Source organism: Callithrix jacchus, chromosome 8, assembly GCF_049354715.1.
Source record: "Callithrix jacchus isolate 240 chromosome 8, calJac240_pri, whole genome shotgun sequence".
NCBI classification, from domain to species: domain Eukaryota; kingdom Metazoa; phylum Chordata; class Mammalia; order Primates; family Cebidae; genus Callithrix; species Callithrix jacchus.
Genome location: NC_133509.1, coordinates 26207676 through 26224179, shown reverse-complemented (window position 1 = coordinate 26224179; position 16504 = coordinate 26207676). Strand labels below are relative to the sequence as shown.

Below are 16504 nucleotides of genomic sequence, written 5' to 3'. Positions count from 1 at the left end.
AAGAACACCTACTGTGTGTGTACCAAGCACAAATGAATGTATGAAGATGTGCCAGGCACTGTGCTATGGACCAAAAGACAGGTCAGACACAGGTAGGACATAGCTTAAATGTCCTCTGGAAGCTAGAGAGGCACACGGCCATGGATCCCAGCATCTGCTGGGCAGGGAGGGTGAGGGGAAGCAAAATGTGTGCATTTGTATGTATGTATGTGCATATGGGCATGTACTGTGTTTATATATGTGTGCATGCATGCCTCTGCATGCATGTATGTATTTGGATACATATGTGCATTATGTGTATATATCTGTATGCATATGCATGTACATACATGTATATGTGTGCATCTGCTCACACACATGCATGCCCCTTAGTCTTGGCCTAGAGGAGGGCATTATCCTGGAATGCATCTTCAGGATGGCAGGCTTCAGTTGGGGGAGTCTGAGACAGTGGGTGGGATGGGATATGGGGCTGTGGTGAGGAGTAAGGAAGGAAACTGTGGCCCAGGATGGAAGCCCTACAGTGTGCCACACACAATGCCTGGACATTACTTGCCCAGCTCATGGCTCCTCAAACACCTCTTTGAAGGAGGATGAGGCCAACTTGTGGATGCAGAAGTTGGGAATCTGAGAACTTATCTCACGTTTCCCAGACCACACAGCCAGTAAATTGTGAGCCACTTTGAGCCTAGCTCTGCCAGACTCTGAAAGTCAGGTCTGTTTCTCAAGGTCAGTATGGTACTTTCTCTGCTCCTGTCCTTTTCACACACCTTGGGTGGCACAGAAGCAGGTATGGAGCTGAGGACAAGTGTTTCCTGGGCCTGTTTCTTCATTCTTTAAAATAGAGATCAGAAAAGTACTAACCTTATAACATCGTGAAGCACTGGAGAGCTAGGTGCTAGGGATGCGGTGAGACCACAATGAGTCATTCCTCTTGTCTTCAGTTATTCTTAGGGGTCATGGGACATGTATATCCCTCTCCCAGCCCAGCGCTCTCCCGCCTGACTTTGGACAGAGGTGCCTGCACTACTTTCATCGTGGGGCAACCCTAGCTCCCCCAAATCCTGCTCCAGTACTGAATGGGGGTGAGGCAGGTGCTAACAAGTGAGAAAGAAGGGTTTCCCGAGTGTGGAGCAGAGAGGAAGTGACTCATCAAATACAACAAAGCCCAACTCTCCACGAGGAAGCACTGGTGAGGAGTGAACCCAAGTGGGTGTGTTCACCCACGTGCTCGCGGGGCCGTCGGGGTGGGCCGGGCTGGCTGCCGCCTAGTGCTAGTCTGCATGGGTGGGATGAGGGGAGGTGGGGGGGCAGGCCTATGGTGCCGGTCACTGCCTGGAGCCAAGTGATGGGGTGGGGGCGGAGGGACCCCTTTCTATCCAAAGTTCTGCTCTGCCGTTCCCCTTTGGCCTCTGGGGGCCGAGGGGCGTGTTTCCTTAGGACCCTGGGCGTGGGAGAAGCCCCTGCTTGGACTGACAGTCCGCTGTGTTAGGCTAGCCCTTCAACACATGGGAGGCAAAAGTCCAGCGAGCGCGATCGCCCAGCTGGGGCTGCACAGCACGGCGAGGCCAGCGCAGAGCCGGGATGCTGGGCTTGGTCCAGCGGAGGCTCGGCCTGGCTGTAAAGCAGAGAGGGCGAGGGAAACCCGGCCAGCAGGTCTCGCGGGGAGCCGGCATCCGGGAGCGGGTGTGGCGCCCAGAGCGCTGCTGCCTCTTGCAGCCAGGAGGCTGGACGTCGGGTTTGGGTGTCTTCCAGAAGCAGCCGCGAAAGCCACGAGGGAAGAGGAACTGGCTTCCCGGGAAGTCTCCTCTGCCCCAAACTTTTCGTCCTCGCTGAGAGGGGCGGGCGGAGGAAGGAAGCGTGGCCGGGGAAGGTGGGGCCAGCGTTCGACCGCCCGGGGCGCGGCTAGGGTGAGTGTGTCTTTGAATCCGAGCCCCCCTGCCCCTCGCGGTGGGGCTGGGACTCGCGGGCGGGGCGGGGTCGGGCGCGGTGATTGGCGGCCGGGCCGGGTCCAACCCTCGGCGGTGCGGGGGACGCGGGACGCGGGACGCGGGGGAGCAGCGCGGCGCGCACTGGCAGGGGTGCGCAGCTCCCATCGCGGGCTAGCGCGGGCTCCCTCTCGCATGGCCTCGCCGGGTCCGCCTGGCCTGCCCATCTTCGAAGCCGCCTCTGCCCCCGCATGGGCTGGGGAAGTTGGGAGGAGCGAGCCGGAGCCCGCACGGGGCGCGCCCCACAGCTGCCTGACTCGGCGCCCGCAGTCCAGGCGTAGCTTGCCGGCATCAGGAGCACGAATGCCCCGTGGAGCGGCGGGATGGCAGGTACTGACGTGTCCCAGCCGGGGGCTGGCGAGGGGAGGGCAAATCCGGAATCCTACGGGCACCCCCCAGCCCGAGACTGCTCTAGACACCAACTCCCCATCACCTGGAGCGGTGAGGTCCTGGGCCTTCACCCCAAACCCGCTCAGGATTGGTCCCTGGGAGGCAAAAGGGACTCACAGGGAGCAGTTGCTGGGTGGTTCTGTGTGTTGGGCACGGGGCTACCCCGTCTTTCGAGTTTCCTGGGTCTGGGGTAGGCACGGGCTGGCGACAACTCCACTTTTCATTGCCAGGCCTGGGAGCACAGCCCGGATCTAGGCTTCCCCGCGAAGTTAGGGGGAGATTGGGGAGAGGGAGGCCATTTCATGACCCAGAGATGGGGTCCCGGGACTCATCCCTGGGGGGCTTGAGGCCCGCAGACCCGGAATGAGTTCAGAGGCCTCAGCGGGGACAGGCATTTATTCTTGGCCCAGTCTGGCCCTTTTCCTCTGTAGGCCTGGGTCTCCGAGGAGAGTACGTTTTTCAGTTTAAAAGGGTTTTCTGAGGGGGCAGTAATCTGTCAGGAGAGTGTTCTATGGGAGACCCGCAGCACCGGGCTCCTGAAGGTGGCCAGGATGGTTGGAGCCCTTTCATGACTCTTGGGTTGTCAGAGATGGGAGTAAAGCTTCATGGCCCCGGGAATCTTCTGGGCATCTCTACTCCCAGCCAGAGGCCCAGGCATCAATTCCTTGGCTTCTGGACAGAGCAACCTGAACCGAGTGGCTGAGCACCACTTAAATGCCAGTCACTGGGCCATGGCCCTGGAGTATGTGGGTAGGGGAGGATTTGGAGGATTCTGTCCTCAGGAGGCTCAGCCCCTGTGGGGAACATGGGACATAAAAGTTCCCTGATGCAGGGTTTTGATACCAGTCCTGGTGATAGTGGAAAGCAAGAGAGGCTACACACCATTGCTACATGAATAATCTAGGCTGCGGAACCACCAGGGCAGCAGAAATCCAGTTTCCATGCAAGCAAGCAAATGTGCTGAAATGTTCCAGCTCCATGCCCACTCTTCGTTATTACCCTGCTCCAAGGGCAGGGAGCAGCAGGGGAGCTTAGGAGTTTCTCCTGCATCCATCCCTACTCCCAGCTTCGTTTGTTTCCTGCTGATGGATTTCTGAAGCAACCCATTTAGTTTCTTGGCTTGGGCTGAGCATGGGACTCTCCTAGCTGGCCTGTGGCTCCTGGGGTTTGGGGTCTAGAGCCAGCCTTGGAGGGTCAGAGGCAAGCGGGAGGAAGTCCTCACTGCCTTTCTGAAGAGCCTCCATCACTGGGATTTGGGGTAGGTTGGGAGGCTGGCAGGCACTGGGCCAGTTTCCTGTGAATGCAGACAGACCCCTGGTGGTGCATGCAGCCTCCTCCCTTCCCTGGCTAGTGTTGGGGTTGGGCACAGTAGGGCCCAGGTGGCTTGAGGTGGGTGGTTCCTGGCACGGTTCTGACCTCACCTCTGTGAGGCTCTGCTTATCTGGGTCTCTGCCCCCTCCTTCATTGTCCCTGGCAGATTTCCGTTTTTCTGGAACACTTTGTGGAGGTGGCAGTGTGCTCATGACCATGGCCTTGGGTGCTGTTCTGGGAGTGGGAGTTGCTTAGCTTACCCTGAAGCCCTTGGCTGGCACTGTGAGAACCTGTGTGAACACAGTTGTCTGCCTCCAAACAGGTGTGCACAGACCTGGGTTACCCAGGCACCTGTGGGGGATGCCCGTGTGGGCAGAGACATGTGTGCATGTGTGTGGTCAGGTTTACAGCTGCATGTGCAGAGACATAGAGGAACTAGATTCATATGTACATGAAGACAGACACAGGAGGATGGTGGGGATGAGCAAACAACCTGGGGACACAGACATGCATGGGGAGAGACACACATGAACTCATCAGCGTGGGCCACATATGGGCTGCAGACACATACATAGATCTACACCATCACAGGGGTTTGAATCTACCCACATGGGAGTCAGACAGGTCAGTAGACAGACATAGATGGACCTACCAGAGCACAGATGGGGATGTGAAACAACATTCCCAGACACAGACGCAGAGCCACGGGGAAGCAGCTGAAGTACCTGGGCAGAATGGATTTGACTGTGAGCTCCCAGGGGCACAGACACATATGTTTGCCATAGGCCAGTAACCAGACACAGGTGGGTTCTGAGAGGTAGGCCGAGGCATGCACTGCCTGGTTATCACTTTTTCTCTGGGCAGCACAGTGCCAGGAAGTTGTCCTGTTTAGGGTGGTGATGGTGCAGGTGCTCTGTGCTGGGGCTTATTTCTAGACTCCCACTTTGGGGATTGAGGACCCCAAAACGCTCAGTCTCCTGTGTTGTACTCACAGTCATTTGGCCTCTCCGCCCGTGCATTGCAGGGCTGGGCTCGCACCAGCAGGTGCTCTTTGAGCTTTGGTTCTTCCTTGGGTCTCCAGAGGCTTCCTGAAGTGAGGCCGTGTGGCCTGAGTGGGATGCTCCAACTGTTCTTTGCCTACTGGAATCGGGGAGGAACTGCCTGGGGATTCTCCTGAACCCAAGCCTGCAGGTCTTTGGCAGGGATGGGATGATCCCCCGAGAAGAGAGAGGACACAGGCAGCTGAGTCTGTGATGAGAGCCACTGCCCTCTGGCGCTGGCTTCTTTTCTGCTAAGCCCTGGGCTTGCACAGGGAAGGGGTCCCCCACCTGGCTGTGCTCAGGTCTTGTCTGCTCAACCTGGCACCTAGGAGCCAGCCCAGATTCTAGATACGGTTTGATACTGACATACCCTGTAACCTCCAGCAGGTCATTCAGTGTCTGGGTTTCCTCATCTTTAGAGTGGGGTCAGTAACCCCCACCTCCTTGTGGGTTCAGTGGGAGACAATCAGTGGAAAGCGTGTGGACCAGTGCTTGGCATGGAGTGAGCTCCCAGTTGATGTGGGTGTAGGGGCCTTTGATTATGAGTCTTCTCCTGTGGCCAGGACTCTGCAGGGCTTCCTTAGCAGCCAGGTGCATGGCCCCGGGCCCCTGGGTGAGGCCTGGAGCAGGCTAGGTGGGCCAGGCACATCTCCTATGAAAGCTGAAGGGGTTTGTCTTTGCTCTGTGCCCACCAGTCCCTCCTTAGCCTTGTGGGGCCTCCATACATGGTGTCAGGAAATGGTAGGCTGGCGGAGGTATGGAAGCTTGGGCCTGCTGCCTGCTGGGCCTCTGGGAGGTGAGCCAGTGGTTTGCTAAGCATAGTCCCAAATCATGGCTCTCGCCTCCCAGTGGGCAGCCCAGCCATGTGCCTCCCTCATCTCCAGCCATGGCCCTTGCAGATGGGCCTTTTATGTTTCCTGTAACTGGTGCTCAGCACAGGACTGGGTCTGGGAGCAGCAGGCTTCGTCTGGGAGGAGGCTCTGATTGCCTTTCAAGGCCTTTGGCTGGGACCCGGGGAAAGAGGTCTGGAAGCACTGGCCTTTATAATCCCTGAGTTCCTCCTCCACTCAGGGGTTTTCCTGACACGTTCTCCCTCGACTGTCTTCCTACCCCCACATAGACCTGTTGTGATTAAGAACACTGGCTCTGGAAAGAAACCACCAGGGTCTGAATTTCTGCTCCCTCCCTCATGAGCCGTGTGGCCCAGGGCAAGAAACCTAACCTCTCTGTGCCTTGTGTAACAGGGTTAAGGATACTAACTCCCTTATGAGAATGTCACAAGTATGAAAGGAGATAATTGCAGAGAGCCCTCGAGGCACTGTCTGGCTCATAGGAAGTGCTTGGTAAACATTAGGTGCTTATGTTATTGTTATAACGTATTCTCTCAGCAGAGACCAGAATGCTTGCACAGGACCAGGTGGTGGGAAGGGACCAGGGTGGCATCTTGATTTGGGTTCCTGAGCTTTCTTGGCCCTGGGTTTAGTATGAGGTGCATGGACTCTGAAGGTAGATTAACCTCAGTCCCCGCCAGTAGGTGAGCGAGGTACATGCAGATACTATGTCCGGTGCCATGATGGAGGGAGGGAATAGCTGGCCTGGGGTGTGTTTGATATTTCATGTGGGCTTTGAAGGATGGCCAGGAGTTTGCAAGGGGGAGGACAGGGCTTCCCCAGCAGAAAGAGCAGCATGGCAAAGGTGTGACAGCCTTTGGGAAGCATTGTATATATTTCCCATAACTGGCATGTGGGCTAACTTTGGCTTTAAGGGGTGCCCCTGCCTGGGCTGAAGCTAGGGCACTGATGAGAGAGGCATGTAGGGTGTCTGGGTCATCTGCATCCTCATGGAAGGAAGTAGGGAACATCTTTGGGAAGTGGGTGTGCCACTGGCCAACACTGTGGGCTTCCGCGGAGCTGGGGCTTTCAGAAATTCCACAAGAAGGGAGGATGTGGCGCTGAGAGGGCTATGGGTACCCTGGGAAATGGCCGACATGCTGGGCTGGAGGCCATGGGAGGGGAGAAGGGTGGGTGCCCTGAGATGACCTGGGACCCTGCCAGCTTCTGCATCCTGCTTGAGCCCCAGGCTGTGCTCTCTGCAGGCTGTGCTGGCCTCTGTCTGGCCTTCCCATAGTGGAGGCCTGGGACGATGGGACATTTTTGAAGAGTCTGTTTAGAAAGCACAGAGGGGATTTCTCCTCCTTTTTTCCTTTTCTTGGCACTGGAGAACCTCCTGAAGTTGTTAACCCCTTTCCTTCTGGTCACACAGTGGCCCATGGATGTCCCTCATTTTTTTTTAAGGCTCACTATTTTATTGTTGCCCTTTCTGTTACACGAGATATATACATCAGGTGCTGAAAGGTACAACACATTCTGCAACTGGGTGCCACCTTCCATAACTGAACAGGCCAAGAAAGTACACTGAATATCAGCATCCGGCAATATATTTGTTTGAGATGGAGTCTCACTCTGTTGCTCAGGCTGGAGTGCGGTGACCTGATCTTGGCTCACTGCAACCTCTGCCTCCTGGGTTCAAGCAATTCTCCCAACTCCCTCCTGAGTAGCTGGGATTACAGGTGCCCACCACCACACCTGGCTAATTTTTGTATTTTTTTAAATTAAAAAAATGTATATATATAGTCTAATGTTCTAGAACAAAAACATGCTGCTGGCTGCCAGTACTGATTTTATTAAATCAGGCACACTTGCTGAGAGCAGAGATATGATGGGCTTACATGAAAATCCAAGAAAATGTTTTTGGGTTTGGGGGGTTTTTTAAAGTCTTTTCATAAAATCCAAGAATGTCCTCAAAACACAGCCTTGTCTCCCTTTCCCATCTGATCTCTGCATGGGGGTGGCCATCCTCTTTTCTGCGCCCTTGCTGGCCTGGGGCAGTTGTCTTCACCTGGCCCTGCCCCCAGCAGATCCTCTGCACCTTCCCCTTCCTGCTAACGGAGGCAGGGCTCAGGTCCAGCTTCACAGCCATGCCTGGGCTCCTTGAGGAACAGCCCTGAGGGTGGCCAAATTCAAGGCTCTTTCTGCCTGTGGAGACACTGCTCAGGTTCTATACCTCACCCCACACCCTTGATTATTTTTTATTATTATTTTTCTTTTTTAGAAAAAAAATGAAAGTGAGAAAGAATGAAAAAAAGAGTAAAAAAATAGAATGAAAGAGAGAAAGAAAGAGGAAGAGAAAGAGGGAGAGAGAACGGGAGTCTTGCTTTATTGCCCAGGCTAGAATGCAGTCTAAAAATGGGTACTGAAAACGTCTTTTATGGCAATAATTGTGCTTAACAATAGAGACAGGAAGGAAAATAACAAAGAAGCAGCCAACCAATATTTCATTTAAACCTGTGAAATGCTATGCAACTACTGAGGAGTGATTTACTTCCAATTGTACAGTCACTTTTAGAGTAGGTGTGATGTGGTACCGATATGAATGTATGTTTTGTGTATTTGGGGTGGAGAGTTCTATAAATGTTGATTAAGTTTACTTTTTCTGGGTCTGAGTTCAAGTCCTGGATATCCTTGTTAATTTTCTGTCTCATTGATCTGTCTAATATTGACAATGTGATGTTAAAGTCTCCCACTATTATTGTGTGGGAGTCTAAGTCTCTTTATAAGTTATTAAGAACTTATCTTATGTATCTGGGTGCTCCTGTATTGGGTGCATATATATTTAAGATGGTTAGCTCTTCTTGTTGCATTGATCCTTTTACCATTATGTAAATGTCCTTCTTTGCCTCTTTTTTTGATCTTTGTTGCTTTAAAGTCTATTTTATCAGAGGTGAGAGTTACAACTTCTGCTTTTTTTTATTTATTTATTTTTGCTCTCCATGTGGTTGGGAAATCTTCCTCCATCCCTTTGTTTTGAGTCTTTGTGTATCCTTGCATGTGAAATTGGTCTGGATGCAGCATACTCATGGGTTTTGACTTTCCATCCAATCTGCCTGTCTGTGTCCTCTGGGGGATTTAGTTGATTTAAATTTAGGATTAATAATAATATATGTGAGTTTAATACTGCCATTTGATGCTAGCTGGCTGTTTTGCCCATTAGTTGATGTAAATTCTTCATTATGTTGATGCTCTTTACTTTTTGATATATTTTTGGAAAGGCTGATACTGGTTGTTTGTTTCTATGTGTAGTGCTTCTTTCAGAAGCTCTTGTAAAGCAGGCCTGGTGGTGATGAAATCTCTAAGTACTTGCTTGTCCACAAAAGATTTTATTTTTCCTTTGCTTGTGAAGCTTAGTTTGGCTGGATTAGAAATTCTGGGTTGAAAGTTCTTTTCTTTAAGGATGTTGAATATTGGCCCCCAGTCTCTTCTGGCTTGTAGGGTTTCTTCTGAGAGATCTGCTGTGAGTCTGAAAGGCTTCCCTTTGTGAGTAACCTGACCTTTCTGTCTTGCTGCCCTTAGCATTTTCTCCTTCATTTCAACCCTGGTAAATCTGATGATTATGTGCCTTGCGGTTGCTCTTCTTGAGGACTATCTTTGTTTTGTATTTTTAATAGAGATGGGGTTTCACCGCATTGACTAGGGAGGCTGAGGATGGAGAATCGTTTGAACCTGGGAGGCATAGGTTGCAGTGAGCCAAGGTTAAGCCACTGCATTCCAATCTGGGCAACAGAGCAAGACTCCATCTCAAAAAAATAAAGACCTCATCAGCCTGATCTGAGTGGTTGTTCAGCTTTGCCTTGACCATCATCTTCACGCATGCTCCCTCCCTGCTTCCCACGTCAGCCCTGTCTGCTGGAGCTCCCTCCGCCTCCCACGTCAGCCCTGTCTGCTGGAGCTCCCTCCCTGCCTCCCACGTCAGCCCTGTCTGCTGGAGCACAAAGACTTCTGGAGTCCCCTGCAGGTGCCGCCCTGCTGGCTCACCCCAAGGCCTGTTGGGAGGAAGCTGATTTCTGGATGCCTCAGAAAGAAGGGCCTTCCCTAGAGTTGGCCCCCAGAGTTGCAGAGCATTTGGGGAAGGTATGGGGCAGTCTCTGCTCCGGGGGGCTCTGAGCTGGGCCCTAAGGCATCAGGTGAATAAGCCCTGGGCTGGCATTTGACTGTTCCTCTGAGCTTAATTTTCTTACCTGCAGAATGGGCGTGAACATTTTCCCCTGCCTAGCTTTAATTTTTTTTAACTGAGGTGAAATCTATTGAAATAAAATAAACCATTTTAAAGTCCACAATTCAGAGGCATTTAGTATAGTTACAGTGTCATGCAAACACTGTTTTTCTCACCTAAAACTTTCACCGCCCCGAAGGAAAACTCCGTGCCTACTAAGTGGTTACTCACTATTGTACTTTTATTTATTTTTTTTAAGAGAAAAAAGAATTGTGGCCAGGTGTGGTGGCTCACTCTTGTAATCCCAGCACCTTGGGAGGCCAAGGTGGGCAGATTATGAGGTCAAGAGATTTAGACCATCCTGGCCGACATGATGAAACCCCATCTCTACTAAAATACAGAAATTAGCCAGGCATTGTAAATACAGGTGCATGCCTGTAATCCCGGGTACTCAGGAGGCTGAAGCGGGAGAATTGCTTGAACTGGGGCAGCGGAGATTGCAGTGAGCTGAGATCGTGCCACTGCACTCCGGCCTGGCAACAGAGCAAGACTCTGTCTGAAAAAAAAAAGAAAAAACAGTTTTGAGATTCTGCGTGAAGTGTGCGCTTTTGGAAAAAGTGTCACAGCCATGCAACCACCTCCTAGACAAGTCTGCCAACATTTCCATTACCCAGAAGGGCCTCATGCTCCCTTGTAGCTGGGCACTGCTCCCATCTTGGGCCCAGCCTTGATCGTCTAATTTCTGTCACTATGATTTTGTGTTGTTTTTTTTTCTCTGGATTTTTCACGTGCATGGAATCATATAACAAGTAGCCTTTGGTGACTGGCTTCTTTATTCAACATGATGTTTTTTGAGATTCATCTCCATTATTGCATGATTTAATCGGTTTCATTTTTTTGTTGGTGAGTAGTATTCCAATGTGTGGGATATGTTAAAAATAGTGTAATATTTTTCTCTTTTTTTCTTTTTTTTTTTTTTGACAGAGCCTCATTCCTATTGCCTAGGCTGCGGTGAAGTAACAAAATGTCAGCTCTCAACTTCCTGGCCTCAAATGATCCTCCCACTTCAGCCTCCTGAGAAGCTGGGACTACTGGCGTGCACCTCCACGCCTGGCTGATTTTTGTATTTTTAGGGGTTTCACCCTGTTGCCCAGGCTGGTCTTGAACTCCTGGACTCAGGTGACCTGCCTGCCTTGGCCTCCCAAAGTGCTGGGATTACAGGTGTGAGCCACCACTCCTGACCTAACACAAAAGATTCACGTAGTAGCGTCTTAGAAAGTATAATGTCAAATTCCCCTTTCCACTCTTTCCCCTCTCGCTGGTCTCCGGGGGTAACACTGTCAGCAGTGTGCTGATTGTCCTTTTTTTTTTCTGTGCTTCTACATGATTTTGTGTGGTTTTTGATTTTGGGGTGTAAATGAGCTCAGACTCAGTCCATGGCTGTGGTGCCTGCTTTCATCTTGCAGCACTGCCATAGGAGTTCAGAGCACATACCCTGAGCCGGGGTCTAGCGAGGCTTGGGGAGAGATGGGAAGAAGACTTCTGCAGGTGGTTAATTTAGAGCAGGTTATGGAGAAGGGAGGCATTGGACCAAACAGGATCAGTCTGTCTAAAATAGTCTCTGGTTACCTGTCCCAGGCTCTAGGGGATGTGCCCTCCTGCCACTTCACCACTGACTCTGACTTGGCTGCCACCCATGGGTGCTTCTTCTTCCTGTCTCTCTGAAGTGTTACTGGAAGGAATAGGCCCAGGAGAGGGCAGTTTGTTGGGCTGACAGAAAAGAGACCCTTGGGGATTTGCCCCTTGCCAAAGCATGTGGGGGCCTCCCAGTAGCCATCCTGCCTGGCCTGTATGGGTGGAGGATGGGATGCTTGTGGCCTCTGAGGAAGGGGCTTCCTGGGCTCAGATTTTCACTGTCCTGACTCCACTCCAACCCCAGCCTGTGAGACCTCAGCCAGTCAGGTCCTAGGGGCTCCAAGTCCATATCGTTACGCTGCTTTCCTTGAAACTGCCATCTATGTATAAATGAACCCATCCCTTGCATCCTAAAGTTGGTTGTTTTCATTGCTTTTAAGTTTTTTCTAACTTAACAATTGAAAGACATGGGTTTCAGGAGATAGGAATCCTATGTGGTGGTCCAGAGCAGCCCCCTGCTCACCCAGGATGGGATTGTCTTGTGACTTGGGGTCTCATTCTGAGCTCAGGAATTCTGTATGGGGAGGGAGAAGACCTGGCGGGAGTTCTGTGTAGATGGGTTTGTGGATGTCTCCATTTTTCTGGCTCAGTGCTGCTCAAATGTGGGTAATACATGGACTCCCAATTCGCAGCTCTATTGAGATCGAATTCACATGCTGTACAATTCACCCAATTAGTAGCTTTTAGTACATTCAAAGAGTCATCATCTCACCACCGTCTCGATTTACAGCATTTTCACTGTACCCATTAGCATCACTGTACCCTGTGCACTGTAACATGCTGTCTATCTCTATAGATTTGTCAATTCCAGACATTTCATATAAATGAAGTCATACAGTTGGGCACGGTGGCTTATGCCAGTAATCCCAGCACTTTGGGAGGCTGAGGCGGGTGGATCACAAGGTGAGGAGTTTGAGACCAGCCTGACCAACATGGTGAAATCCCGTCTCTACTAAAAAATATGAAAATTAGCCAGGCGTAGTGGTGCACGTCTATAGTCCCAGCTACTCAGGAGGCTGAGGCAGGAGAATCACTTGAACCTGGGAGGTGGAAGTTGCAGTGAGCTGAGATCACGCCACTCTACTCCAGCCTGGGTGACAGAGCGAGACTCTGTCTCAAAAAAAAAAAAAAAAATGAAGTCATACAACATGCGTTTTTTTTTTTGTAGGCTCCCCTCTCTTTTTTTTTTTTTTTTTTTGAGATGGAGTCTCACTCTGTTGTCCAGTCTGGAGTGTAGTGGTGCGACCTTGGCACACTGTAGCCTCCGCCTCCTGGGTTCAAGTGATTCTCCTTTCTCGGCCTCCCAAGTAGCTGGTATCACAGGTGCTTGCTTCCATGCCCAGCTAATTTTTATATTTTTAGTAGAGACAGAGTTTCACCATGTTGGCCAGGCCGGTCTCAAACTCCTGACCTCAGGTGATTCATCTGCCTCAGCCTCCCAAAATTCTGGGATTACAGGGTGTGAGGCACCATACTCAGCCCTCTCGCTCTCTTTTTTAAAAGTCTCACTCTGTTGCTTAGGCTGGGGTGAAATGGTACAATCATGGCTCACTGCAGCCTCAATCTCCTGGGCTCAGATGATCCTCCCTCCTCAGCCTCCTAAGTAGCTAGGACCAAAGACGTGTGCCACCATACCTGACTAATTTTTAAATTTTTTAAATAGAGAGGAGGTCTTGTGTTGCCCAGGTCTCAAACTCCTGAGCTCAAGACTTCCTTTTGAACAACAGCAATGAAAAACCCTTGCTTGCTGATTGAGATTATTCTTATCATAATGTAACAGAGATGTGTATAAGACCAAGCATAAACACCTGAAAGTTTGTATATAACTGTTAAAAAAAACAGGAAATAATAGTAAAACCAGAAAGCCAACTCATTCCCACTGAATGGTGTTCCTTTAATTAGAAGGATGTTAACTGCACCTACATTGCCAACTGTGGGTTGGTGGTAGAGAGCTGTGCCTTTGGGCCTCTCCTGTGTCCCCTGCCCCTGTTTCTTGGGCCTGCTGTACAGGGAAGTACTAATAATGTTGGGCTGATGGGACAGTTTGGGGTAATCAGACCTCACATTTAAGCCTAGATGCATGTGAGCAATCCCTCAATGTCTGTTTTAATAGGGCATCGCCTGATACCTGGAAAGCTGACTTGTTTGATTGAAGATAAGGTGGAATAATGGCATTATTGAAATCTGCTTGTAGTGGCTCTTAAACCCACTTCTTGTAGGAACTAGGAACTTGGCACAGAGATAGGCTTTGCTCAGTTCACACAGATGCTCTCAACATGCACCTGGTCCTGACTGCTAAGAGGCTGGGCCTTTGAATTGGGCACCTCTAGGCTGCCGTGGGCTGCAGAGCGGCTCTGTTCTCCTCCCCACCCACTTTTTTTTTATTTGAATCACAGCCTTTCTTTCTGCTGTGTGTGATGATATCATCTGGCCTTCATGGAGAAGGAACTGGATTGTAAACACAGGAGTAAACTCAAGGCCCAGATTGTAGGGTACTGCTTGCTTGTGCATTAGCTCTTGGGAATCTTGGGGTCTCACTCCGTAGTCTATGTTTAGTGGTAGTGGGTGGGAGCTATGGAAGCACATGGGCTTGCTGGCTGCCTGCCCCCTACCTTGGCTCATTCTGGCCCTCTCCAGCTGCTGTTTCTTCTTTTTTTTTGAATTGGAACCTTGCTCTGTTGCCCAGGTTGGAGTGCAGTGGTGTGATTGCAGTTCACTGCAACTTTGAACTCCCAGGCACAAGCAATCCTCTTACCTCAGCCTCTCAAAATGTTGGAATTACGGTCATGAGCGAATACTCGTGGTCCCTTTCTGGCTCCTAAACAAGAGGTGTTTACTGTAGAACTATTTCCTTAGTGTTCCCACCCATAAGTGGGTCTGTGAGCAGCCCAGCCAAGGCCACGGTCTGGGCTCTGTGGACACTGATGTCTGTAGTGGGTCAGACAAGCCACGCTGACTTCTCTCTGGATACTCTTTTCCTCTGTCTGTCTTTCGTGTTGCTTTCCACAGTGGCCTGTGTAAGCCTCAGGACCAATTCCCCTTTTGGGATGCTGCTTCCTTTTAAGCTTGCAGCTGAGGGCGGCGGTGGCTGCCTGGACTGTCTGTTCAGTCCTCACCACATATTTACTTCCCCCGAGTCTGGCCTGTCTTGGTTGGCAGCAACCCCATGCCTCTAGGTGTTCAGGCCAAACACTGCAAAGTTGTCCGTGGTTTCTCTCTCTCTCTCTCTCTCTCTCTCTCTCTCTCTCTCTCTCTCTCTCTCTCTCTTTCTCTCTTTCTTTGAGACAGAGTCTTGTTCTGTCACCCAGGCTGGAGTGCAGTGGCACAATCTTGGCTCACTGCAACCTCTGCCTCTTGGGTTCAAGCAATTCTCCTGCCTGTTTCCGAAGTAGCTGGGATTACAGGCACATACACCACGCCCAGCTAAGTTTTGTAGTAGAGAAGGGGTTTTACCATGTTAGTCAAGCTGGTCTTGAACTCCTGACCTTGTGATCCTCCTGCCTTGGCCTCCCAAAGTGCTGGGATTACAGGTATGAGCAACCATGCCTGGCCTTCTTTATCTTACACTTCAGAAAAGACATGCCAGGAGAGGCACTGGCCTCACCTTCAGCATGGATGCAGGGCAAGCTGTGTCCTCACCTGTCCTCCACTACTGGCCCCGCCACCAGCATCACCTACACTGTTGCAGTAGCCACCTGATGTTTCTGCTGGTTTCTGCCCTTGTCCTTAACCAACTCTTCTAACACAGCAGCTAGCAGACCTTGTCAGAACTTAAAACTCAGGGCAGAGCACTTCTCTGTCCCAAGCTCCCCAGGGGTTTCCTGTATTCTCACAGTGTAAGCCAGTGTCCTTACTGTGGCTTCCAGGACACTGCCATTCAATACTCAGCTGCATGCTCACCTTACTGCAGCCCCACGGGCCAGCTCATGGCTCTTTCAACACCCTAGGAACACCCCACCACAGAACTTTTGCACAGGCTAACCCCGCAGCCTGGGATGCTTTTCCTCCAGAGAGTCACTTCCTTCAGGTCTTGACTGTTATGTGTGGCCTCCCCTGAATCCCTTGTCTAAAATTTCACCTCTTCCCTGCATCTTCTTATATACTATTTTACTAATTTATATAGTTTATTTCTGTGTCTCTTGCTAGCATGTGTGAGGCAGGGATTTCTGTACTTCTGGCTCCTAGAACCATGCCTCACACATAGGTGGCATCCCAGAAATGTTTATAGGATGGCTACATGAAGAGAAAATGCATGAGCTCACTTTACAGATGAGAAAATGACCCTCAGAAAGGTGGACTGGAATCTGGTCTCTCCACTCCCTGCCCAGGGCTCTCTGGCTGAGCCACAGTTGCCGCCACCTCCTCTTTCCCATATCCCTGACTCCAGAACAGCCATGTGAAGCTTGTGGGGTTTTTTGTTTGTTTGTTTTTGTTTTTGATTTTTTTTTTTTGAGATGGAGTCTCGCTCTGTCACCAGGCTGGAGTGCAATGGCATAATCTTGGCTCACTCTGCTTCCTGGGTTCAAGTGATTCTTCTGCCTCATCCTCCCCACTAGCTGGGACTACAGGCACATGGCACCACACCTGGAAAATTTTGTATTTTTTTAGTAGAGACGGGGTTTCATTATGTTGGCCAGGATGGTCTTGATCCCCTGACCTCGTGATCTGTCCGCCTCAGCCTCCCAAACTGCTGAGATTAGAGGCATGAGCCACCGCACCCAGTTGTGGGTTTGAGCGTTCAAAGCTCTCTTAGATGTTCCCCTTGTCATCAGGGTAATGATGGAGCTGGCAGCTACCCCTGGGCATTTGCATGGAAAGATGATAAGAGCCTGCTCCCATGGGTGAGGGCTTGCTCTGTGTGAGGCACTGGGCTTAGCAGGTTAGAGGGATTTCTCAGTTAAACCTCACAGCATCCTGAGGAAGGGGACTGGTGATTTCCCCCATTCTGCAGACAGGGAAGTGGTGAGCTTTTATATGGGCAGAAATGAGAAAGACTGGTAACATCTTGAACCAGGCAGATGTGGGGAGACTGGC

General features: G+C 50.9%; 1 protein-coding gene across 1 annotated transcript in view; it reads left to right on the top strand.

Moving 5' to 3' along the window:
- Window positions 1–1505: 1505 nt before the first annotated feature.
- Window positions 1506–16504, top strand: part of LOC103788956 (uncharacterized) — a 42167-nt gene continuing 27168 nt past the window's right edge. Inside the window, exon 1 of the mRNA XM_078333166.1 lies at window positions 1506–2315. Within this exon, the coding sequence (XP_078189292.1) occupies window positions 1506–2315 (810 nt within the window). The remainder of the gene's footprint in view (window positions 2316–16504) is intronic.